The sequence below is a fragment of the Macrotis lagotis genome, chromosome 3 (genome assembly GCF_037893015.1).
Source record: "Macrotis lagotis isolate mMagLag1 chromosome 3, bilby.v1.9.chrom.fasta, whole genome shotgun sequence".
Lineage (NCBI taxonomy): Eukaryota > Metazoa > Chordata > Mammalia > Peramelemorphia > Peramelidae > Macrotis > Macrotis lagotis.
Window position 1 is genome coordinate 290,306,061 of NC_133660.1, and position 27,411 is coordinate 290,333,471.

General features: G+C 35.9%; 1 protein-coding gene across 1 annotated transcript; it reads right to left on the minus strand.

Moving 5' to 3' along the window:
- Positions 1 to 946: 946 nt before the first annotated feature.
- On the minus strand, positions 947 to 13,890 carry MS4A3 (membrane spanning 4-domains A3). Its single transcript, XM_074231405.1, has 7 exons — positions 13,723 to 13,890; positions 12,103 to 12,258; positions 10,489 to 10,626; positions 8,572 to 8,628; positions 5,600 to 5,755; positions 4,246 to 4,347; positions 947 to 2,072 (listed from the first exon to the last, which is right to left on the minus strand). Exons 2-7 carry the CDS (start codon positions 12,253 to 12,255, stop codon positions 1,956 to 1,958), a joined length of 723 nt encoding a protein of 240 aa, XP_074087506.1. The 5' UTR covers positions 12,256 to 12,258; positions 13,723 to 13,890; the 3' UTR covers positions 947 to 1,955.
- Positions 13,891 to 27,411: the final 13,521 nt, after the last annotated feature.

The window sequence follows — 27,411 nt, forward strand, 5'->3', positions numbered from 1 at the left end:
TCACCTGTGAGTTATTTGCAGGTTTGACATAACATGTCATCTAAAACACATTCCCAGAATTATACACAAGTGAGTGAATTTTAAGAATATCAACAAATTAAGATTAAAAGCACATTTCTGACATTCTTCTGCTTTTTAAAAAAAAGCATCATTGCTTTGAGGAGAAAATCAAGGATTTTTACAGATCTTTCATAATAAATTCAAATTTACCTCATTATTCTCCTTCATATACTCCCTGTTGGAACAAAACTTAGCAACTTCCTGCTCTCCACAACATAACCATTGGAGGTTTTAGTCCACTTGGTAGGGATAATGTAAAAGGGATCCTTGTGGAGGGATAAATAAGATGGTATTTCCACTGAAATTCTATGAAACCAACCTATCACTAATCCAGGTAGAAATGAGAGGCATAGTGGATAAAGAGTGAGCCTCAGAGCCAGGAAGATTTGGGTTCAAGTCCAAATTACATTGCAAATTGACATTTCGGATTGCTCAGTGCTCTAGTCAATTCTCTAGGTCTATAAGTTACAGAGAAGGCACAAATTTGAATTGTTAGAAATTCCCTCAACCAGGTGTTTTCATATACCAATGATATCACAATAAAGTCTATCTCCTATCCCAAACTTTTTTAAAAATAAAACTTTGTTGGCTATACATAATATTGATTTCTATTGTTTGTAGTCTTCTAAAACTATAACTGGATTTACCTGATTCTTTAAGATTCTCTATAAGAGACTCTACTAGTCTTGAAAGGTTAAAGTAACAACTCTCATCATGAACCTTCCATTCAGTTCCTTTTTCCATGTGCGTAAGGTTCTTCAGGAGAGCTGGACACAGCTTCCTGACATGGAAGGTGGAACCACCACTAAGATGTGGGAATATTTTTCTTTCAATGTCAACCTATTCTTTGAGACTGATTTCTCTCCTCAGACTTTAATTCATAGAAGGAGACTCTTACCACTCCCAAGGAATTTGAATTATGAATTTTTATAATTTGCTTTCTGTAAAGCAGAGAGAGTCAATCACTTGTCCCAGAATAGTTTTCATGGTAAGGATCCATCAAAGATAACTGACTTAGCAATAGAGACTCATCTATCCTATCCCAAATTTATCTAATATGTTCAGCGCAGAGTCCAGAATTACAGCCAGTTTGGGAAATTTCTAGATAGAAGGAAAAATACCCCAATACATACTTTAATTGTACTGGTCAAAGTGAATGCATTCTTCCATGACTCATAGAAAGGAAATATTTAATACATTTATCACAAAGATTGCATGATTTATTGAAAATAGTTTCAACTCAAAAAACTATCTTGGGAGACACAGGGTATTTAATTCAAGGTCAAAGGGAAATTTGTGTGACTAGACAGGGGGACTCTGATTTTTTTCTCACCAAAGATCAAGAATGGGTGGTCAACTGCCTTCCTTATTTCTATCTCTATTGTTTTAATTGGGGAAAATGTGTCTATGATGAAAGCATCAACAATTCAAATCATTTTTAATTGACAGTCTTCAAAGTTTCTCTGTCTTGAACTAAATGTCTCTGCCTACATGATGTAAATCAAGCATATTCTTTCATTCTCTAAATCTGTGCTCTCTTTCTTCTAGACAGCTTAGAGGGGAATGAACATTCATCTTTGGGATCTTCCATGATAGCAAACAGAATCTCAATGACACCAAAAACGTGTGCAATGGGTGAGGAGAAAGTGAAAAAGGCACAAAAGAAGCCTGTAAGGAACCCAGAAGTCACATTATGTTGAAACAATTGGTTTCTGAAACCCAACATCCTCAAAATATCTCTCTTCTGAACTTCTCTAGAACTTTTAAAAGTGACATCATCCTCCCAGTCATCAAAGGACACCATCATTTCAGTAGGTTACATCATCTGGTAGGATCCCATAGGATAAAGGTTTAACTGATAGCTCTGAAGAGTATTTCTGGAGACATCTCTAGGACTATTTGCTTAATATCTCTGTATCATTCATGGGGATTGAGGCTTCCATGCCTTCAGAATTTAGTTCAGCAGGAGGCATCTCAGCCACCACAGAAGAATCAGGAAGAGATAAAACCACCTGTAATACAAATCCAAACAAAAAAGAAAAGAAAGCTGTTCATTGTCTTTCATTCTCATTTTTCATGTTCTTCTTCCATCTCATCATCATCTTTAAACACTAATCAGAAAGTATTTTCAAAACACTTATTAGAAGCTAAGCATTGAACCATCTGGTTATACAAAAATAACTAAATATAAAAGTCAAGGAGCTTCATTCAAATGGGGAAAAGAACATGCATACCAAAGGAATATGCAGAGAAGATGGAAAGCAACATTAGAAAATACTGGGAAGGCTGGACTTCAGACTGGGAAGACGCATAGAGCAAGGGGAGCCAGAACAGAGCCTTGAAACTATGGATTCTAAGAGGTGGAAGTGACGAGGGAAATCATTCTGGGAATGGAGGAACAGCCAGTCAAAGGCACAGAGACAGGTGATAAAACAAATGTGTAGGATAGGACTGAAGGGTTATATCCTAGTGTGAGTAGAGGAGACTAAAGTATAAAATGATTGGAAAGCTGAAAGGGGACCACCATATTGTGAAGATTTCCAAATGTCAAAATTGAGCTTATATTTGGTACTACAGCCAATGAGAACTATCAGACTTGCTTGAATTGAGGAGGAGGGATGGCTTACTATGGTCAATTTAAGAACTATAATTTACAGATTTAATAACTACAACTGGGGGCAGCTAGGTAGCACAGTGGATAGAGCACCGGCCCTGGAATCAGGAGTACCTGAGTTCAAATCCAGCCTCAGACACCTAGCTGTGACCCCATTTGCCTTGCAAAAAAAAAAAAACCTAAAAAAATAACTACAACTACAATTTAAGAAAATTGCTTTGGTAGTGGATTGGAAAATAGATCGGAGTAGAGAGAGATGAGTAGGGAGACAAATTGGAAGGTGGTATAATAGGCCAGGTGAGAAGTGATGAGGCATACAATAAAAATTAGCTATAACAAGAAAGAAGTGGATGTATACAAATATATATATATACATATAATATATGGTGGATAGAGATATATTCACACATCCAAATATATAGATTATCTATAGGTCTATAGATCCATAGATGGAACTGATTTTATAGTGCTCTAGATATACCTATATCTATAGAAATGTATAGAGATATATATTACATAAATCATATATTTACAAAATCATATATATGAGAATATCTTTCCACTATATGAGGAAATACTCCATATTTTATATGTAGACATATATGTGTATTGTATGTGTGTTGAATGTGTAGGTAAAATATGATGGTTGGGAGGATGATGGCAGCTTTAATGGTTCCAGAGAAGCTAAGAGGAGGGAAGAGGATTTGAGATGCCAACTATCTGTTTCAATATATCTGATAGGGGGAGGCTAGGTGGAGCAGTGGATAAAGCACCGGCCCTGGAGTCAGGAGTACCTGGGTTCAAATCTGGTCTCAGACACTTAATAATTACTTAACTGTGTGGCCTTGGGCAAGCCACTTAACCCCATTTGCCTTGCAAAAAAAACTAAAAAGAACCCCAAAATATCTGATAGGCAATTGGGGACTAAGTACATATAGATCTGAGAATCTGTATGGAGAAATTGAACCCATATGAGCTGATAAGATCAGCAATTGATAGTGTAGACAGAAAATCATAGAGACCCCAGGAAAGAGTTGAGAAGGTTCTAGAATCAGCTCTCTAGAGACATTGTTAAAATTTCAGTGGAGGCACTTGCACCTCAAAAATCTACAAGCACTACAAATCAGAACCTGATGTATTGTTTTCTTGATTGTCTATACTTATGGTAGAGAAAATACTAATAATGATGAAATTTAAAATGGCATAAAGTGTTCATGTTTTGTAAAGAATTGTTCAACATTTACCAGGAAAACACTGGGATATACCTGCTTTAGTGGGCATGGAATAGATGAACATTTAGTACAGCAGACTTAAAAGGAATAGTCAAAGAAGAGGATGTTAATGAAAATCAAGAAAGAGAAAACATCCAACAGGAATTGTCCACCAATGTCAAAAGGTATAGAGAAGTCAAGAAAGATAGTTTGATTTTTTTAAAAAAAAAAAGGCATTGCTAAATTTGGAGGGTCATTGCAGTTGAATGATGAGATTGGAAAACAGTTCATAGGAAACTGAAAAGAGATATAGTGAAGGCTTGTAGTACTGATCACATGTGATCCACAACCCATACTCACCTCATTAGACTCACAACAGTTTGCTTTACACCCCAGGATTGTGAGGGCAATGGTAATGCAGAATTCTAGCATAGTGAGTATCAGTATCAAAGACAGGATCCCCTGTGGAAATTGGTGTAAGAATCAGGGCAATCAGCAAATCAAAAAGGATGGTTTTCTAATCCTGATTTAAGCCTGGTTTTTAATTTTTTTAATTTTAATTAAATTCTTAATTGTACCTATCCAGCCCCACACAGTTCTGGATTGGTTGAAGGCTGAAAACTGAGGTACTATCCTAGCCTAAAACTTAAGTCTTGGACTGATCAGGACAGTCATTCTCTGACAATAATTGCAGTTAGAATCTCTTATGTAAGAAACGGTCACCTCAGATGCAAAGTTTAATAATATCTGTTCCTGTCTCATCTCTTTTTTTGTCTCTATATTTCTTGTACTATGTATGGTTTTTTTCCTTTCTTTTTTTGAGGGTCAGAATGGGGGGACCAAATCTGTGATTTGAATGGTAGAGGAACTCAAAATTAGAAATTCCACATCACAGTAATAGTCATAATTTATATTTTAGAAGAGAGTTGCATAAGAGATGAAGTGACTTACTCTGGAATACAAAGGAAAAAGGTAGACCGTGAACCTAAGTATTCCTAACTCCAAGAATGGCTCTCTATCCATGATGCCATGCCATTTTGGGAATAGCAGGTGTTCAGATAAATGGTAGTGTAAAAAATAGTGGACTTGAAGTTAACAGAGACCAGGATTAAAATCCTGCCATTGCCATTTCCATCTATGTGATTTCTAAATAAATCATTTCAATTCCTTTTTGATAACTTGGTATATCAGTTATAAAACTAAGGAGGTATAATTAATTTCCTCAATAGGACTCTCTAGCAACAAATATTAAATAAAGACTTGGTCCTTGAATGTTTACACTCCTATTGTACAATTCAAAGTAGTAAATACACAATATATGCAAAGCATTTTGTAGACATTAAAGACGGGTAGAAACTTTGGTTAGCAGTTATTTTGAAGGCCCTTTTGCTTTGTGCATCATTCTAACTGATATTCTGACAGATTACCATGCTTGGACCCATTTTTTCGGTCTCTCCCTCTAGCTCTTTCAGATGTCCTGATTTCTGAATATTTGCCCAACCTCAATTATTTATTCTCTCTTGTCTTCTGTCTTTCATGTATTTTTCAAATCTACATTGCCCCATTTACTAACTCTACCTCCTCCAGTCTTTATGCATTCCTATCCTTGACTTCAACTCTTCTGATCCCAGTTCCTGCACCCCAATCTCTCTGGCTATACCCACAGTTTGCCATCACACAATCCCTGCAGATTATGCACTCACAAAAGACTTACGGTTGATGTGGAACTAGTCAAAGTACACACATTAGGAGATGGTGATGGACATTCACTGACTTTCCAATAATTTAGCACAAAATTGATCGAGAGAAAAATGAATCCAACTACAGAGATTGTTGCACTGGCAATGTTCATCCCAAAACTGCTTTGTACCTAAAGATGATGAAAAGAACATGGTCACAGAACAAACCTATTTTTCTAGGTAACACAGAACCTATTATCAGATAATAATAATAATAATAATAATAATATAGAATTAGAGCTACCTTTAGGAGACCTAGTCTTAACTCTCTCATTTCACAAATGAGACTAGGAGAGGGAACATGTACTGTCTAAAGTCACACAATAAGTAGTGGACCTCAGATTTGATCTGAGTTCTTCTAATTCCAAATTTATTCTTTTGGCATGCCTGGATAGGGCAGCTAGGTGGCACTGCAATGGATAAAGTGGCTGGCCTGGAGTCAAGAAGACACAAATTCATGAGTTCAAATCTGACTTCAGACCCTTACTAGCTATATGACCCTGGGCAGAGCTCCTAATGCTGTTTTACCCCAGGTAATCATCTATCAAATGAACTAGAAAAGGAAATGGCCAAGTATTACATACATTCCTTGGGAAATGTATATGAACAAGAAGGGAGTGAGGTCTGTTTTGTTTATTCTACCTGGTTATCTTTCAAGAATATCTGGTTTTCCAGAGAGCACAATGATCAAAGTCAGAAGGGATGTGGAAAATCTGGGTCACTAATGCATTGTTGGTAGAACTGTGAACTAACTCATCCAACCTTTCTGGAGAACAATCTGAAATTATGCCTAAAGGGCAATAAAAATGTGCATACCCTCTGATCCAGCAATACCACTACTGGGTCTATGCCCTGAAGAGATCATGAAAAAGGGTTAAAAACATCACTTGTACAAAAATATTCGTAGCAGACCTGTTTGTGGTGGCAAAGAATTGGAAATTGAGTGAATGTCCTTCAATTGAGGAATGGCTGAACAAATTGTGGTATATGTGCACTATGGAACACTATTGTTGTATGAAAAACCAGGATGGATAGGAATTCAGGAAAGCCTGGAAAGAATTGTATGAACTGATGCTGAGGGAGATGAGTAGAACCAGAAGAACGTTGTACACCATAAAAACAACATGATGAAATGATCAACCTTAACAGCCTTGTTCATTCCATCAGTACAATAATCAGGGACAATTTTAGGGTATCTGTGATGGAGAATACCATCTGTATCCAAAGAAAGCATTGTGGAGTTTAAACAAAGACCGAAGACTATTACCTTCAATTTTTTAAGAAAAAAGATGTCTTATGTACTACATAATTTTGTTATCTATAATATTTTATTTTTCCTCACAGATATGATTTTTTTCTCAACACATTCAATTTTGATCAATGCATAGCATGGAAACAATGTAAAGATTATAAGATTGACTTCTGTGGAGGGGAGGGGAGAGGAGGGAAGGGAGGTTGGGGGGGGGGGAGTGTAAAATTCAAAACCTTACCAAAAAATGATAAGTGGAAACTACTATTGTATATAATTGGGAAACAAATAAAATATTTATATAATGTTTAAAAACACTAGTAAAATAAAGAATATCTAGTTTGCTGTCCAAAAGTCTAGGTCTCTAGTCTTGGATTCAAAAAAACAGGAATTTTAATCTGGCCTCAGAGACCTGACTCTTACTAGTTATGTAACCTTGAGCAAGTCAGTTAACCTTAATTGCCTTGCATTCAGGATCATTTCCAGTGGTCCTAATTCATATCTGGCCACTGGACACAAATGGCTCCCGAAGAGAAAGTGAGCCTGGTGACTTAGAACAGCCCCCTCCCCCATTCAAATCCAAGTCATGTGTTTGTCATGGCATCACCTCCTTGATGCCCTGATCTTCTTCAAAAATGAAAGGCAAACATTACTTCTTAGTCTCGAGAGAGAAAAAAGGGCACTGGGAGATGGGGGGAGGAGTTGCTGCTAGTCCCTGTCACCAATTTTCCAACCAATCCTGCTGCCCTCAATCCCATGATGTCATCTGTCTTATTCTGTTCTTTGTTCTCTATGCCCCAAAACTTACAAAAAGGATACTGTTCTTTTGCTTGGGGTCTTTGGCATAATTAAGGCAAACCACTGATCCATTTATTGGCAGGTAGTATGCCCCTCTTAATGTTATCTCAGTTTCCCTTTTTGTTAAAATTCAATAGAAAATCGATTACATTTTGTATTTAATTTATTAAATGTAAAAATCTTTTGGTGTTCAAAGCCCTTCATAACCTAGCTCCCTCCATTTCATGTCTTCTTATAGTTCATTCCCATTGATGTCCTCTTCCATTTAATGACAGTGTTCTCCTTGCTGTTCTATGAACAGGACACTCCAGCTCTCAGGTCTTGGAAAGTTCTCTGTCTCCCATAACTGGAATAATCTCCCTGATAATCTCTCCTGTCTGGCTTCCTTTAAGTCCAAACTAAAAATCCTATCTTCCTATCTTCCAGAGGAAGTCTTTTTGAATCCTTCTTGATTCTAGTGCCTTCCCTCTAGAGCCTTTATTCTGTATATAGTTTGTCTATTTGCTGTCTCCTAGATTGTAAACACCTCAAGGGTAAGGATCCTTTTGTTCTCCAACACATAACACAATGACTGACACATAGTAAGCATTTATTAAATATATGCTGACTAACCAAACTAACCTCAGAAAATATTTCCAAACTGGTCATTTGCCCATCATCAGGAAGACTTGGAGTCTCCTGTTCCCAGTGCTCATCACACTGGTGCCAGACTAGTACCCAACCAGCTGCAACTCAGAAATCCTGAATTCAAGTGACCTACAGTCTCAAGCTACTCAATAAAATGAACTACAGGCATGAACCACCAGGAATGATAAAAAAAAAAAAAATTCTCTTAGAAGGGAAAAAAAGAGTGGAACCTTTCTGACTCTTGGAGAAAAAAACAGGAATGTCATCACTTACCAAATTCATTGTGGGTTTTCCTTCAGCAATAATGGAAAGGGATCCTGAAATGATGAACTGGTTATAAAATAAGAAACATCAGAAAGAAATGTTAAGTTTCAATCATATTGCCCCCTTCTTCCCAACGTGGCTTAACCTACCCTACTATCCAACTAATAGGCAAAGCACAATCCCAGACACCCCTCCCCTCCTCTCCTCCCTCATCTGTATTTACAGAGCTACAGTACTTGCAATAGTAGACAAGACCTGACTTTGAATCCTGCTTCTGATAGTTACAAGAGTATAAATCTTAGAAAGCCACTGAAACGCTATGAAACTCGGGTTTTCTACCTATAAAATAGATACAATAATAATACAACACTCATAAGGTTCTTGTGAGGTTCAGATGTTTGTCAAGTGATTCACAACTTTGAAGCCCTCTCTACACATGAGTTATTTTTATACTTAAATATTATATATTTATAGTTATCATTCCCCTAACCACTGCTATCTCTCCTTGAGTTGCCATCCATTGTGGTTTTGTCCATTTCTTTTCCTAAGTTTTCTTCCACAGGAAGAGCATACTCAGAAAGTCAGAGGAGGTCCTTGGTTCTTCTAACATTCCAAAGATTTTTGATGCAGCCCTCAAGCTGTTGTTCATACACTTATACTAAGACTCTCTATTATATCTATCTCCCTCTATGTTAAAATGTAACATTAGGATGCATTTTATTTTATTTTTTCCTAGACTTGGTTAGGAAAAATAAAAGAAAGGACAAGACTTGGTTGTTGTCCTTTATTCTCAAAAAGGACCAAAAACATCACTATGTTGGGGTCAAGGTCCAGTGTGTTCACCTATGGCTGATTAGATCGACACAAGCTTGGAAGTCTCTACCGAAAGTCAGGCACAATGTAGACTAAAATAATATCAGAATTAGGAGGATCTTATAGGTTATCAAATATGCCCTGAATTCATTAAAAAAAAGAGAAATTGAGGCCCAGAAATGGGGAATCAAAAGCTTACAGACAAGCTCAGTGGTATAGGAGATTAGTGTACCTGGAAATGGGAAGATTTGAGTTGATATCTAGCCTTATTCATTATCTGTATGATCCTGGACAAATCACTTAATCTTTCTCAGCCCCAATTCACTCATCTGTAAAAGTGATTAATAATAAACCATCTCCCTCCCCAAGTCAAAACACAATACCTTAAAGCAGTATATACAGGCTGCCTATTACTATCATGAATAATTATTATCTTTATTAAGATTACCAATAAATGCTAGGCAAGACTATTACATATTATATTTCTATTAATAATACTAGATCACAAATTTATAGTGTTTTAAGTAATAGTGATGTCATTTTAGTCTTCTTCAATAACAAAAGACAAAAACCAACCGGTACTTCATTTTATTTTCCTAACAACCCTGGAAGCTGGATGCTTCTAATGCTGATGATAATGATGCAATTGCTATTATAGAAGGAATCAGAAGGTTCCTTCTGATGTGAGGAAGGTTCAGAGACTACAGATTCCAACCCCAGAACTCTTTGCATTACATCATTATGCAAATTACTCTCCTTTTCTCAGCACTTTATCAGGTTCTCACCTTATTGCAGTGACCACAGAAACCATATATCCTTTTTCTGTAAAATCTCTGTGATGTATAGGTGAGCATTACCAAAGTTGTTGACTCCCAGATTGTGAGGAGTCTTGTCAAGGAACCAAAAAATTACTATAAGTGTGAATTTTTGTTAATAGTAGCATGTATTCATTTGACAAGTATTCACTCAATGTTAGACGTTGTTCTATGGACTCATAATACCGACACACATGTTGTGGTCCCTATCTTCAAGGAACTTAAATTCTAGTGGAGAGAAAATCAACATGATCAGAGAAAAAAGAAATCCAAAATGTTAGTAGTCAGGAATACTCACAAATGCAGCTCCCCAGAAAGGGTAGCCTGAGTAGAAGATCATGAAAAAGTGAGTGATGAAGATATCAGAAGTATGTGAGAATAAGCCTAAAAATACCCCTAAAGCAAAGATCACTCCCCCATTCAGGACCTGGAGAGCCTATAAGGAAAAAAAGAACAAAATAAAGACTTTTTTTAATTTGAGAAGATGATTAAATTTAAGGAACCACAGTGAATTACACAAGATTTCCTCTTCCTACCCCTTTTACTCCTTGCTCCATGAGGAAATTAATCTGACTACATCTCACCTATCCATTGAGCAAACTGTGATTATTGACATCATATGAGTACCTCCTCACTGACTCTCAAATGAGTCTGAAAGAGGATATCTGGAATAGGAGTTAGAAGTAAGTCAAAGAACCATTACAGAGTGCTCAGTTGAGGGATGCAAAGCAAAGGAAAAGGCTTCTAAGATCTGGAGCTAGGAGGGACCTTGGGAATCATCTAGGCCAGCCCTCTCATTTAACAAATGAGCAAAAGGGCTAGATGGAAGAAGTGACTTGCTTGAAGTGGGAGCTTCAGGGTTCAAAACCAGTTCCCTTAACTCTGAATCCAGTTTCTTCTTTATAACATAGACTGGATTTAGACACAGGGTTCTTAACTTTTAAGTCATATTATTTAAAGCCCCCCCCATATAAAATTACAAGATTAACATCTTAAAAAGAACAACATGGTAAAAGCTTTGACTTATGCTATTATTGACACAAAGTTGATGATTACCAATTCCTAAAGCATCATTTTGGCAAAAAATGAATATTTTTAAACAGTGTATTCTGAGAATAATGTTTTTTTTAATGCAGAAAGTCTTAAAATATCAAGTAAGTCAATTACATTGAAATAGTTAAAGAAATTCCCTTAAAATTTTAGGAATCCCTGGCTTAGGCACTCAGAAGCTCCAAACTGAAGTAGTCTATACAGCAGTGTGTGACAATGAGCTCTGAAGTCTAACCCTTTTTCTGGAATTAATGTGAAGAGCAAACTGAGGGGGACAGCTGGAAATATCTCCTAATGTTTAGAAAAATAAGATCACTGATTTAAAATTTGAAATGACTTTTTAAATCAAGCCTAAGACTCTCATTTTATAGATAAGAAGACAGAAGCCCAGAGAAATGAAATTACTTATCCAAGGTCATATAAAGATAGTAAAGAAAAGAGCTTGGATTCAAACCAAAGACTTCTGATCCTAAAGCTTTTTCACTATCCCAAACTATTATGGATTCTTTTCCTTTAATCATGGATTCTTGACCTGGGGTCTGAGAATTTGGGGTTTTTTCCCTTCTTTAAATTTTGATTGTTTTTCTTTTTAATCCTTTGAATTTTAGTTTATACATTCCAAAAACACTATTCTGAGCAGAGTTACATAGTTTCCACATATGGACAAAGGAGTCCAGGAAGCAAAAATGCTTTAAAAGTCTTACCCTAGGTTACATGAGCACTCTGCCTTTTTTTTTTTAATTTGCTAAGCCCAGACTGAGCAAAGCCACCAAGATGGAGGATTAAAGTTAGTAATGTTTACATCCCCACTCCTATCTGGTTATTCTTTCTCAACTGTCACTGAAAGCAAAAGTTGACATACCCCAAGGACCTTTGGATCTCCCTTGACCATCTTCATAGATTCATCCAAAGGCCCATAGGTGGATTTATCTGCTGCATACTGTCCCATTTGCCTGTTGTGTGCATGACTGATGATGCTCACACATTGTGAATTCTCTTCAATCTGCTGTGCCATTGTCTGGAAGAAAAAATTATAGGGAACTTTCCCTTCCCATTCCTCTCTCTCTCAGCTGGAGGACAGTGATTGCCCTGATTCTATGCACTCAAGGGAATCATTTTTTCAGATGGAGGACTGAACATTAGAGAAGTTTTCCTAGTAATAAACTCAATTTGAATCCCAAAAATCTCTTTTATAATAAAATTGTTCCACTCTAGAGTAGGTGTTCAGTCCTAATGAACTGAAATGAGCAAACCATTTGCCTAAATAGTAAGAAAATTGAACTCGCTCTTGTGAGCATGCTCTTTCTCTCTCTTTCATCCTTCCCTCCTATATATGTGTGTGTATGAATGTATGTATAAAAACATTTACATTCTTATAGACACATATAAGGGGTTATGAGCATCAATACAATATAATAAATAGGCACAATTTTCCCATCATTGAATTAAAATATAACAGCCAAATCTATATAGAGATATCTATGGATAGAGATATGTAGATATGGAAACGGGGAGGGGGGAGGTGAATTTCTATTCTGAAAGGTGATCTCCTATGCTGGGAACTAGCTTTTCATCAAGCCAGAGCAGCTACCATCCCAAAGCAGGTCTTATTTAATAATGAGAATTTCTCATTTCATAAAGAGAAAAATAGAAATGGAATGATTATACAAGCTAACAATTAGACATCCCGAATGCCATGAAAGGTCAAATATCTTTAAGGAACCTATTGAAGCATTAGGTCATTCCTCTCCAGAATAGGACAAAAATTCCCCAAACTAAGCACACCTAAATGGATTGTGGTCTGGACTTATGGAGAACATTCCCATACTTTGGAGATTCTAAATCACAGATTCTCAAGTCTAACACCCTCATTTTATAAATTAGGAAACTGAGGCCCTTCTGAAGAGCTTTCTGAGCTTAAATGACTTGATCGGATTCACTAGTGAGAAACTGAGATAAGATTTGAATCCAGACCTTCCTGACTCCAAGTCCAACACTGTGCTGCAAATGAACCAATATTTATACAGTGATTACTTAACACAGTGCCTGGCTATAGTATGGTAGATGCTATAGAAATGTTTTTCATGGATACCTAACTAAAGTATTTATATGTTATGGGGTCAATCTGTTATATTGTTAGACATTTATATTAACATTGCATCTTAGATTGGTTACTAGAAGGGATCTTAGAGACCATCTAATCTAATCACCTAACTTTACAGATAAGGAAATTACATTTCAGAGAAGCAGAATGCCTTGCCCCAGGTCATCTAATTAGACATCAGGACCAGGACTTGAATCTAGAATCTCTGCTTTGAAATCCAACATTCCTTTCCATTATCTAAATAACCTCACCTCATATGCATCTCTTTTAGAGCACATAACTCTTTCCTTCCCAAGGATGCTACATGCAGTCTACCAATAGAAGCTTTATTAGCAAGGTAGGCAAACGCCAAAAAAGAAGGATTTGCATGATAACTACCTGCAGGTGATCTCGGCAGAATCCAGTTGAGTTCCACCCCTGTTTCTGCTGGATGTCTCTTATTACGGAGGTGGAAGAAAATTGCCCCTACAGTGAATATCTCAGGCAAAACATTGCCTCTTCACCTTCTTGAAGCAGTTACCCAATATTTGGTTTGGGCAATAAAGATGCTTTGTTCTCAAACTTGTCCAAGTAGTTTGTTTTCCCTTTTAGTCAAAATCACCCCACCCATCATGCAGGAAGTGGTGTGAAAAAATTATGAAACTAAAGAATACATTCAATTTGGGGTTTGCAAGGTCAGCGCCACACACTAAGTGGGTCAAACAAAGATTCACTTAAAAAGTCCCCTCTTGGGCTCTCCTTTTCTATTCCCAACAATTGACTGGAACCTCCTCCAAAAAGGAGGATTAGTATCTTTGGGGGAGGAGGAGAGAAAGAAAAATCTTCAACAAACACTTCAGTGCTATGTCCCAGACACAGTACTAAGTATTAAGAGTACAAATACAGAGGCAGCAAGGTGGCACAGAGGATAAAGCACTGGCCCTGGAATCAGGAGAATCTGAGTTCAAATCCAGCCTCAGATACATAATTAGCTAGCTGTGTGATCTTGGGCAAGTCACTTAACCCCACTGCCTTGCAAAAACTAAAGAGAAAAAGAATACAAATACAAGCAGAAAAATAATCACTCCCTCAAGAAGCCACTGCTCTAATTACAGAAGAAAACTCTATATAGCAGGACATAGTTATCTCTGTTCAAACAAGGTACCTAGAAATGAGTTCACTTTTATTATAAAGGGAATCTGTATGGTTCACAAAGCCTTCTCTTCACAATCAGGTTATGGGCTAGATTTTAAGTAAAAGATTTATTCTTTCTATTTCCAATAACAGAAATGGAGGAGAGAGAGGAATTTTCTTTTGTTGCACAGGCTCATTTGAATAAGGAGTCTTAATTAAGACCTAGAAACAAAAGACATCTGCTTTAATAATAAAGAATTACATGAGAAAGAAACTCCTGAAGGAAAAGAGTCTAGATTGGCTTATAAGGATGTCAGTGTTCTTGACTCAAGGTGACAAAGGAAGATAGAGGTGGAGATGAGGAAGACAGTGAAAGTGGTTGTAGTCAAGAGATAGAACGAACGTTACATTCAAGTAACAGCAAGGAAGGCAGAAGGAAGGCAGTGTTCCTGGATCACAGAGTCCTTGGGGTGGTGAAATATGGAGGTATAAGATAGGAAAAGTGGGAAAGGAAATTAGGAAGCGCTTTGAGGCAGCTCCTAGAGCAGTAGACAGGATGTTGGACCTGGAGGGAGGAAGATTTGTGTATCATCTAAGCTCAGATACAAGTTGGGTGATCATGAGCAAGTCACTTAACTTCTGCTTTCCTCAGTTTCCTCAACTGCAAAATGGAAGCAAAAATAGCACCCACCTCAAAGGTAGGTTCTTGTGAAGATCAAATGAGAATGCATATGTGTATATATAATATATATGTATTGTGTTATATATGATATGCATATATTATATATAATATATACTTCTTAGCACACTTTTACCTTATTTTTTTTATTGAAAATATTTTACATGATTACAGAGTTACAACCTGTGTCAGATTACTTACTATCTCAGGGAGAGGGAGGAAGGGAGAGAGTAACAGAATTTAGAATTTAAAACTTTAAAAATATGTTTAAAATTGCTTCAATATGAATATATATTATTTAAAAAGGAATCTACCTCTTAGCACAGTAGCTAGAACTATATAAATGCTTCTTCCTTCACCCTTCTTTGAATATCAAACAGAGGATTTCATATGATCCTAAAAGTGATAGGCAATCAGGAGACTTTCTTGAGTAAAGTGGCACTTTAGGAAGAGCACTTTGGCGTTTGAGTGGAGGATGGCCAGAAATGGGGAAAGATTTATAGCAGGCAGGTCAACCATCAGGCTGCTACAATAATTTAGATTTAAGGGAAAGATGTGTGCCTCCACTACAGTGGTGGTAATTTCAGACAAGAGACAGACACTGGCAACAATTGGATATATGATATATCATATATATATATATATATATATATATATATATATATATATATATCAGATAGGTAGATAGATAGATAGATGATAGATAGATAGATTACCTGTTACACATAAATGACCAGGAGCCAGGCTTCTGAGTTCTGTTTTTCTGTAAACTTTATTAATTTATCATTATTATTTTTATTTGTTTGTTTGTTTCCTGTAAACTTTATTAATTCAGTAAACGTTACCTGGTGTCAATCTTGGAATGTCTGGTCATTTGATTAGAGCTGGGAAGAGTCTAGAACATCATTAAAGGCAGATTCTAGGAGGACAATACCTAGGGGAAAGGAGAGAAAGCATGTGCGAAATGATCATTGCAATTTGATCAATTCAGCAACTCTGGGAAGTAAGTGCTATTACACTTGATGAGACTGAAGCAAACAGATGTTAAATTGGTTACCCCAGACCACAAGTTAATGTTTAAGATCAAATTTGAACTCGGGTCTCCCTGACTCCAGACCCAGTACTCTCTCCATTGTGCCATCTAAGCTGCCTCTCCACTTGGCTTATGAATCTAGGCAATGAGATAGCAGTTTTAGTGGTTTGGAAAGGGAAGATTTGGTGTAAAAGATAATAATTTCAGTTTTGGACATGTCAAAATTTCAAATGTTAAAATGTCCACAGAACATTTAGTATAAGCAGTTGCAAGGTGAGAGAGGTTAAGGCAGGACAGGTAGATTTGAAAATCAGTACAGATTTCCCAACCATTTTTGTCAAATAGCAAGTTATCCCAGAAGTTAATGTCTTTGGGTTTGTCAGACAGTAGAATAATTTGGTCATTTATTATGATTTCTTTTGAATTTATCCTAATCCACTGATCCATTGCTCTATTTCCTACTCAGGCTTGGGGGGAAAAAGAGGGCGTAGATCCTTTGTCTAGATTGCCCAGGGCTAGGATCTCAGAATAAAAATAAGGTAATAAAAGTCATATCCCCCAATCCCTACTTAGAATAAATCCACTTCATTATAATATTCATTCTCTCCATAATTGTTAATTAGAGCACCTTTGGGTTATACTCACTTTTCTAAGGACATATAAGCATTGAGAGGCCTCTGGTTCATTTCTGGTTTACAAGAGACAGCCAAATTCCGTCCTTTTATTAATTATTCCTAGCCATAATTTTAAAAAATGAATTACACAGAAACTAAGTCTCTCAAACTTTTCATTTGTCACACCCTGGATTTCCCACCTCTACAAAGGTCGGGGTGGGGTGTCTTCCCCTCTTTTTTAGAATCTTTTTTTTTTTAAATTTTTCAAGGCAGTGGGGTTAAGTGGCTTGCCCAAGGCCACACAGCTAGGTAATTAAGTGTCTGAGGACAAAGTTGAAGTCAGGTCCTCCTGACTCCAAGGTTGGTGGTGCTCTAGCCACTGCGCCACCTAGCTGCCCCACAGAATCATTTTTGTTAAGTTTTGCCCTTATATCTTCCATTTACATTATTGCTGTCATGCATGTTGCTTGTTTGACTCAGTTTATCTTTACTGTGTAGCATTAGTTCTTTAAATCTTTTCATGTTTCTCTGTTTTCACCAAATTCATTATTTTTATGCACATATGGACCACAGTTCATCAAATTGTTCCCCAGGTGATGGGCATTCACTTCATTTTCAATTCATTGCTATCACAAAAAGTCATGCTTTAAATATTTTATCATCAATTCAGACTTGTTTTTTTAAAAATGTTCTCCTTGATTCTAGAAGTGGAATCTGTGTCAAAATAAATGGCCTCTTTGGCCACTTTATTTGCACAGTTTCAAATTAATTTAAAAATGGCTGTATACATACATACATACATATATATATATAGATATAGATATAGATATAGATATAGATATATATTCATAGCTCCACCAAAAATATATTCTTGTACCTGTACAGAAGACAAGTTGTTTTCATTGACTTTTCTCTACTATTTGGGGTATGTTTTCACATGATTGTTGAGAGTTTGCAATTCTTCTCTTGTAAATTATTCATATCCTTTGACCAATTATCTGCTGGGAATCAGCTATTTACATATGTACGCACATATAAATAAAACTAATACTCATTAACGATGTGTACTCTATTCTTTTTCTCTTTATCCTTCTCTGATCTGGATATTAGGATTATATTTGTCTCAAAGCAACTCATCATACTCTTTCTTATTTCCCAGATAAGTGCATGTTATTCATAATACATGGACACCTAAGACACAAACAAAATGAGCCCCTCTACAGAACAATTTGATAGAGGTCATTTGTTTAGAAAAATCTTGAGAAAGTCATCATAACATTTTTAGAAACATGATCCTTTGCAAACATCCCTTCTTAAGAAAGCTGAGAAAGAAAAGATTAAACACACCCTAGTGACCCTGGGAAATTCACTTAAACCTTTTTTTGCCTCAGTTTCCTCATCTTTAAAATGAGCTGGAGAAGGAAATGGTCAACTACTCTAGTGGTTTCCAAGAAAACCCCAAATGGAATCACAAAGAGTTAGATATGACTAAAATAACCGAATAACAACAGCATAGCAAATCTGGCCCCAAAGATCAGCAAAAAAATAGAGTAGTGTTAGAGATGGGAATAATAAAGCAAGGGATAAGAAATATTTCATATACAAGAAATCTTTGTTGATGTCACAAGATCATAGGCTTTAGGATATAACATCTATGCCGGAGTAAGTCAACATCTCAGTATCATAGAGCTAGTAAATGTCTCACTTGGAGTTTGGATCTAGGTCTTCCTGACTCCAAATTTTATACATTAGACCACAGTGCACTAATTCCAGCTTTATATTTCTTTAATCTTTATTATATGACAGGTGTGTCCAATCTGTAGACCCCCCTAAAGACTGATTCATGGGGCCTGGCTTGAGCTGCTTTAGTTATAGTGTTCCTTGGTCGTATAGGTTGTACAGTATTCATAAATGGGTATTGAATTCTGTATTTGGCCTTCAACAGTTTTGTAGGGCTGCCCAGAAGACCTAAAAGATGGGACATCCCAGTTATTATATGAGATGACTCTCTGAGAAATGGAATACATTAAGGATATATTTAGAAGTGGAAAAGACATAAAAACCAAGTCAATCAATACAAAGTTTTAAAAAGACTAAAAATGACTAAATTTTAAAAAAAGACTAAATGGTCACTATCAATTCCCACCAAACCTAAGGCTAAATTAAACTACTCATTAGTTACCTCTATGGTCTCAAGAAAAGACATTGAAGGCCAGCTCCTCAAATCTTCTTAGGAAAAAAGCTTGGAAAGCTATAAGATAAGGAAGAGGATCAATTAGTCCAGAAAGCCCCTAGGAACCTTTGCAATAACTCTTTAATGGAAGACATTGTCCATTGGTTTTCTGAGAGAGAACACAACTATGTACATGTGCATATTTCATAGTAAGTAAACTCCTGTGATTAGTCAAGGCAAGGACCACTGAGACTCTTTTCTGTAAAGCTCGGGATATTAATTGAAGAAGACGGTGATTTGACTGAACCCCCCACACACAAGAAGATAACGTTGTGGCTCAGCATTGTCTACTTGTTCCCTCCCGAATTCCATTAAGAACAAGCAGACTCACCCAACACACCTGCCTGTCTGATTATTTCCTTCTTCTTTTCAATATAAGTTCCAAAGTGATGTCTTCTTGATGTGTCCCTGAAAGAGGCGATATAATAAAAAAGGCAAGTTTGGTGAATATTTTGATTATTGTCAGTTATCTATTTCATATCTTCATTATGAAGTGGGTGATGTGATACTGGAGGTCAGAAGACTGGTTGGAACTGAGAATCATCTGTAAATATGACAACTGAATTGTATGGCCTGATAGAGGAGGAAATCGGGATCAAAGATAGAACTTAGGGTACATCCATGATTATCTGGAATGAACCAGATAAATATTCCACAAAGGAGAATGAGTTTTCAGATACATAGGAGTACAACCAGGAAAGAGCAGTGTCTAAAAGAGAAAAAGACATAATTGGTGGTGTTAACATGACTTTGAAAAGAGGACTTTGTAATGAGTGATGACACCAGAAAATAGATTGGAAAGATTTAAGAAGAAATTGGGAGCAAAAGAAAGTAAAAACGCTGAATGTAAAGGACTATGGGGTCAAGAGCCTGAATCATAAGGCTAGGTCTGATAAAGGAAAAATACTCAGAAAGATTGTTAAAAGTAAATAATAGCCATGAGCTCATATTTATTCATGTAGAGCTTTCCAATTAAAGTGTTTTCTAGACAACATCTCCTAAGGAGATGATGACAATTCTGTAAAACTTCCCTGTGTGTGACTGATCTTCAACCAAGCTTTTTTTGGCAAGGATAGCTTCGATTCAGGAACACCATACTTTGTAATTTATCTCATAAGATCTGAGTTGACAATCATAGGCAAGTCCAGAAAGATACTGCTTTCCTTTGAGACACTTCATATAGCTGGAGGTTCTATGGTTGTCTGAATATATTATTGAAGCTGATTGAAGTTAGTGATGAATTGTACTGTAGCTGAAATCTCAGGTCTCCAGGAAAACTTTCCTCAGTCTAGCCTGAGAAAGAGAAGAACTATCCAGGGTGAGGGACCTGTCTTTTTTTGACCATGGACAACCACCCTGAGTCCTGGAGCAATAGATGTAGGAGATTTTACTGATGATGGTACCACTCATCCTTTGTCCCCTCACATACTATCCCCCTGGACTTGTACTAACATTGGCTCAGGGGAAACTCAATTTACTTTTCTGTCTAGGCAATATTCTCTGAGTCAAGATATAGTTCTGGTTGATTAGTCATTCAATTAGTTTAATTAGTTAATTAGTAATTCAATAGTTTGGCTATAGCAGTCACCTCACTTAACCTTTGTTTCAATCCCACACTGTCTTAGAGAGTACTGAAACTCAAAATGATTAACCAGCTCATTATTTACTAGACAGTCATCTCCCAATGTCAAGTCAATAGATTTCACCAATATGCCATCATTAAACAGATGTCTCTTCACTAATACTTCAAGACAGAAAGGTCACATTTTCTTTTCACTGCAGAAAGGGCAAAAATTAATTCATATAGTCTAAATATAAGAAGTGACCCACATGAATGAAGACTACAAAATAATTTTTCATTTTGCACAATAAAGAAAAATGCAGCTAAATACCGATCCATAAAAACAAAAACTGGTATGAGCTCACATTTTGGTCATATTTTCATGAAAACCAAAACTAGTATGAGCTCACATTTTGGTCGTATTTTCATATTTCTAAAGTCTCTTTATCTATGATATTCTATTTGACAACAACAAATCTATAAGGAAGATGAGGCTATCATCTATGTTTAACATGTTTTCAAGTTTGTTTCCAAAGGTTGGAGAGAAAAATTGCATCAGGTTTAAAGGCAGGAGAGCAAAGACTAAGGATATGTACCCTTCTGCATAATCAGACTTTAATAAAATATAGATTGTAAGGTCTGTCATAATTTTACAGATAAGGAGAGAACTGAAGCATTTAACTCAGGAATCTAGGTCTTCCTAACTCTAAATTCTAAATCCTAGGCATCATACCACACTGTCTCAATTTCAGTTTTAATTTTCTTTTAATCTCCATTATATGGAAGAGTTTCTGAAGAATAGAAATATCCAAGACTCAAGATTAATATCAATTTCTACTTGTATGTAAATTTATATAGCATCATCTGCCTTTTCAAAAACTACCAACTGTCAAGAAAAAGAATGAATTCTAATCCCATCCTTAAAACAGGGAAATATTGAGATCTCAGGCCCACTTACTGATGATTAATCTTTAAGATTTTCATTCTCCCCAATAGTGGGGACTACAAATACACACCACCACACCCAGATAGAATAGATTATTTTTGGAAAACTTCATTAGTTTCCACAATAGCATAGTGATGACGATCAAAAAAACAAAACAATATTCCTGGCAAAGGTCTAGTACAAAGGAAACAATAATCAAAAGTCACTTCCTCCCTTTCAACAGCATAACACAGAGTTCAGCAGAACTATCAACGCAGACATGGAAGAACGTAAATGACTTTGTATCTGCTTCTTTGCAGTTTTCTACACAGAAGCTTAAATTTTTTCCTAAGAGACATGTATGGGATCTGACTTGAAACTTTTAAATTCATTGTCTTCAATTTCTGAAGGACTGAAGCATTTTGCATTCATAGTCAAAGATCTTACAAAATAATCTTACAAAAATGCAACAAAGATTCAAAGGAAGTCGAAAGATTTTTGCTTTGGATAGATACAGCAATCATAGAGATAATAAATGTATAGCAAAACTTTTCTTGGAGTATCTGAATTTTTACTGCATCAAAGTGGCCAAAGAAAGAACTTTAGAGGAAGTCAAAATTATCTAAGTACAAGTAGACTTCCGTTTGTATCTTTGATTTTCACAAAATGAAATTTTCAGCACAAAAAAACTGACTACCAAAAAAATTAGATACCAGAATGAGGTTTCTGAATTCATGGATATGGTAACAAATTAGCCATAAGGATTAATAAGGTTATTGTATTTTTATATAGACCCAATTTTTATATACCCAATTCTTCAAAAAGTATCAGAGAAAATTATAAAAAGATCTTCCCAGTAGCGGGAAGACTCAGCATTTTGAAAAGTGTTCAAATCTCATCAATAACAGTCATATCTCACACATTAAGGCTCCGAAAATGATTGTAATCTATACATTTTAAGGGAGCTGGGTAGTGCAATGGATACAACAATGAGCCTACAGTCAAAAATATGAGAGTTCAAATCTGACCTGATACTTACTTAGCTGTGTGATTCTGGGCATGTCACTTCACCCTGTTTACTTCAATTCCTAATCTGTAAAATGAGCTGAAGAAGTAAATAGCAAACTACTCCATTAGTTTTGTCGTGAAAATCGCAAATGGAGTTCTGAAGTCAGACAAAACTAATGGACTAAACAACAATTATACATTTCTTCCAAATTGGCCTTCAGATGGGTGCAGAATAAAACATTGCTGGTCTTTATAAAGTATGACTGTAAATTAATATGACACTTTTTGACAGACATCAATACTTTACTCTGAATATTCATTTATAATAATAATAACAAACAATCAGAGACTTTTATGCTTTACACAGAGTCCATTGATGGAACCTATTGCTCAACACAGTTTTGGAATTTGGATTTGAAGTAATGACACATTTAATTAAAATATATTCTCGACAGAAGAAAGCTTTTATTCTTAAAATGGTTGAGTTCTTTTTTTCTCTTAAAATGCTCAAATTATTAATCTCTGATGAATAAAAGTTGGTTGAGTGGAGAATTGGACTAACCATTAGTTACCATTTATGGGTCCCAGGAAAAGAAATTGAAGTCAAGCTTCTCAAGTCTCCTTAAAAGAAAATCTTTGAAAACCAAAGGAAATGGGATGGAATTTTCAAGAAGAATTTCTCTGTGGCCTCTCCACTTCTGTTCTTTTGTGAAAGTCATTTTCCAAAGGCTTGCCCAGAGAGGACACTGCCAATTCTGGGCTCAAGTCTCACAATCAGTAAACTATTCTATGCAACCAAGGTAAGGGTGGAAGAACACACTGTGGCCTTTATCTAAAAAGTAAAAGATACTAATTAAGGAAAAGAATGATTTGACATTGATCCCACAAGGAAACATGTCTTTGCAGCTCAGTCTTTGTTTATTCCCCTGCTAAACACCATTCTTCAAAGGACAAACCCAACATACCTCCCTTCATTATCACTTCTGAACTAATAACTTCCATGTGTGTTTCTGATTTTTTTGAAATCAAACATTATACCAATTGTAGTTATTTCCTCCCCTAATCTATAACATCCTAAACTGACTTCTCCCATTTATGAGTTCCTATTGGTGCTTTTCCTTTTAGAGATGTGTCCAGGGGCGGCTAGGTGGCACAGTGGATAAAGCACTGGCCCTGGAGTCAGGAGTACCTGGGTTCAAATCCGGTCTCAGACACTTAATAATTACCTAGCTGTGTGGCCTTGGGCAAGCCACTTAACCCCATTACCTTGCAAAAACCTAAAAAATAAATACATTCATAAATAAAATAGAGACATGTCCAAAATAATCATATTTCAATACCCTCCCTCAACTCAAGTGAAACGTCTACAAGTGACCTTCTTTGGTACTTCCCTAATTGTAATTCGTCTAGATCCCCAACAAAAATAGCAAATAAGCATATCTTTCTATGATAAAATATAAGATCTTTGGTTACAAAATGTTTTTGCTTGTTTTTTTAACCTTGAGATCTGACATATGGTAGATAATTAATAAAAGATTAGGGATTGATTGAATAACATCTTTCTATATTCTAGACAATAGGGAATACCTACAATAAACTCGATTGACCCAGTCACTATAGTGTACAATGAAGAGCAACAGTACTGCTGTCACCGAATATATCATTGGATTGAAATGTTAAGACATTAAAAATATGCATAAAAATGGTAACACCATGAAAGTTAAGTATAGGGTATGGTGTAAAGTAGATGATTCTTATCTAAGGAGTCAAAAAGTGTTGTAAAGTAAGAAAAGAGCAAAATAAGTAAACTTATTCATTGAAACATTAGGTTGGGGTATTGCATAGCTATCACTCTAAAAATCAGTTAGAAAGATTGATTAGAAGCAGAAATTAGATTAAAAAGGTCAATTAAAAGTAACCGAAGTAAACTATGTGCAAAAATGTTAGTAACTAGTAAACTACGATGGTGAAAATGAATGTGATTAACAAAGTAAAGGAGTTGGCTGGAGATAAAATAAGAAATGAGTCACTGAGGAATCTAAGGCTTTTTACACTGGAAAAGATAAGATCAAAGAAAGTGAGCTAGTTAGGAAGGGAAAAGAGTTTGGAAGCAGAAGAGAGAAAACTGCAGAGCTTGATTTCAGATGAGTGAGCATTTGATAGGACAGCCAAGAGGAAACAACTCATTGCCAATTGGACACAATTGAACCTGGATTCAGAGGTAACAGCTAGAAATGTAAAAAATGGAGTCAACCAATTTGAAACAAGAAAGAAAGGGGAAGCTAGGTGGCATAGTGGATAAAGCACCAGCCCTGGAGTCAGGAGTACCTGGGTTCAAATCCAGTCTCAGACACTTAATAATTACCTAGCTGTGTGGCCTTGGGCAAGCCACTTAACTCAGTTTGCCTTACAAAAAAAAAAAAAGGAATAACAAAGCAATAACAAATAAGCAATTTTCACAAGGGCAAAGTTGAAGGTTAATCATTAAGAATTAAATGATTCAACACTAGGGAGGGAGAGAGAAGCAAAGAAACAAGGGTCAATCTCTGAGCAATATCGGGGAGGGGCACATAGAGGAAAAGAAAAGAACCTATACATTCTAAAATGTATACAACAGCTCTCTTTGTAATGTAATGTAACAACTAGAAATTGCAGTCCGGAAATGGCTGAAAAGTTGTGGTATATGATTGTGATGGAATACTATCATACTATAAGAAATGAGTTCCATAATCTTAGAAAAACATGGAAATATTATCATGAACTATTGAAGAATAAAATTAGTCGAACCAAGAAAACATTGTATACAATGATAACATTGTTTTAAGAATGGCTTTGAGCAAATAAGTCATTGTGACTTTTATAAATATCCAAATTAACTATAAAGGAGAGATGAAGAAAGACACTATCTGCATCCAGAGAAAGAACTCATAATTAGATGTATAGACTAACACACACACACACGCATTATATTTTTGCCTATTTGTGAATAAGAGTCATTTCTAAGATGTGGAGGAGGGAAGAAAAATTATATGATAATATTTTTATTTGAAAGGAATAACATAGATTTGCAGTTTCAGTGAAATCATATTCTTATCGCATTTGGTTTGGGAAATACTTGTTTTATTCCATAAATAATAAGAAAAAAAGCAGCACCAAAAGATATTCTCTATTTAACATGTGAAATGATGAGTTTGACTTTAGACAAATAACATGGGGAAGGGCAGAAAGAGTTTAGGGAAGCTAATGTCTCAAATAGTCAATTTTCCCACAAAAACTACAATGTCCAGAAATTATTTATATATATGTATACATATATATATATATATGTATACATATATATATATATATTTACCTATTCACAGTTCAACTTGGGAATTGTTTATCAAAATGGAAACATAATATGAAGATTACACATTCTCCCATTTATACCTGGATAGCCTTGGGTCCAAGTGTGAAAAACTAAAATGCACAAAAGTGTTAATCTCAGAAAAGCTTGCATGTAGTTGACCTTTAAGCAAGGAAAATATCTTCAACAGAGAACAGGAAGATATGCAGAATTCAATTCTTTCAACTACTTTTGTAGAAGATACCTCTCTCAGGTGACTCCAATATTCTACTCTTTCTGGTATTTTCCCTACTTTTATCTCATTTTTTGCTACTCCTACATCATTGTTGACAGCTTTTTCTCTATCAACTCTTTATCAAATCCTTAATCAAGAGTCCAAGGTATTTTATCTCTGAAAATTGTTTTCTTTTTTGCTTATCTTTCTGTTGGATTTGTCACAGGCTGAAGAGAAAAATTAAAATCACCAGATAATTATTGTGTATTATGGGTCAGGGATACAAAGAAAGGAAAATAAGCCCTGCCTTCAATGAGCTTACAATCTAATAGGAGAAACAACATGAAAAATGCTACGCACGTAAAGCATACTGAAGAAACATTGGAGACAAACTCGGCCAGAAGATAGTCTGGCATTCTGGGGGATAGGGAAAGGCTTCTCACAGAAGGCTGGATTTTAGCATCAACTTGAAGGAAGCCAGGAAAGCTAAGAGCAAGAGATGATGAAGGAAAGTATTTGAGGCATGAGGGAAATCTATAGAAAATGCATTAAATCAGAATATTGGGTAAACTATACAAGGAATAGCAAGGAAGCATGAGGAAAAAGTCAAAATTTGAGGTTGATCCCTAGGCTGCTAACCTAGGTGTCCTTGAGAGTAATGGGAAAATCAAGAAGGAGGGAGGTGTAGGAGTAAGATAGTAAATTCTGAATGTATTGAGTTTAAGAAGTTTATAGGACATCATCCAGTATGGGATACCAGTTAGAGATAGAATATAAATACATTAAAACATACCAAATTATATTTAAATATAATAAATTAAAATATAAATAGATCTGTGGATCATATGAATGTAGGTGGTAATTGAATCCCTTTGAATTAAGGAAGTCACAAAGGAAAAGATGAAGAGTAAAAAATCTAGGAGAGAACTGAGGGATGAGAGGTAGGAGGCACCCAAAGGTTGTAGGTGTGACCTGGATGAAAATCCAACAGCAGACACTGAGACTAACTACAGACAGGAAGGACAAGCAGGAAATAACAGCTTAGTGGGGAAAATTAGAAGAGGGGAATGAGGAACAGAGTGTGGTTTATATTTTAAAGGCTGAAAAGAGATCAAAAAGTTTGTGAATGAAGAAAAAGCCATTCAAATTGACAGAGCAGTTTGAATTGAATGATAAAAACGAGAAACCATACTGGAGAAAATTAATAAGAGAGTAGGAAAAATTGGAAGTTGAGACACCAGCCTTCTTTGGAAGTGTAAATGTGAAACAGAGGATAGAAGTTGACACAAACAGGTAAAACTGGATCAAATAAAGATGTTTGGAGGATAGGTAAGCTATGTA

Bases quoted from the DNA above. Each gene is read 5' to 3' on its own strand.
- MS4A3 (XM_074231405.1), bottom strand. From the start codon at position 12,255: ATGGCACAGCAGATTGAAGAGAATTCACAATGTGTGAGCATCATCAGT. The intron at 10,627-12,102 runs GTATGTCAACTT...TTTTCCTTATAG, and splicing joins GAGATCCAAAGGTCCTTGGG to GCTCTCCAGGTCCTGAATGG. The intron at 5,756-8,571 runs GTAAGTGATGAC...CATCATCTTTAG, and splicing joins GAAAACCCACAATGAATTTG to GTACAAAGCAGTTTTGGGAT.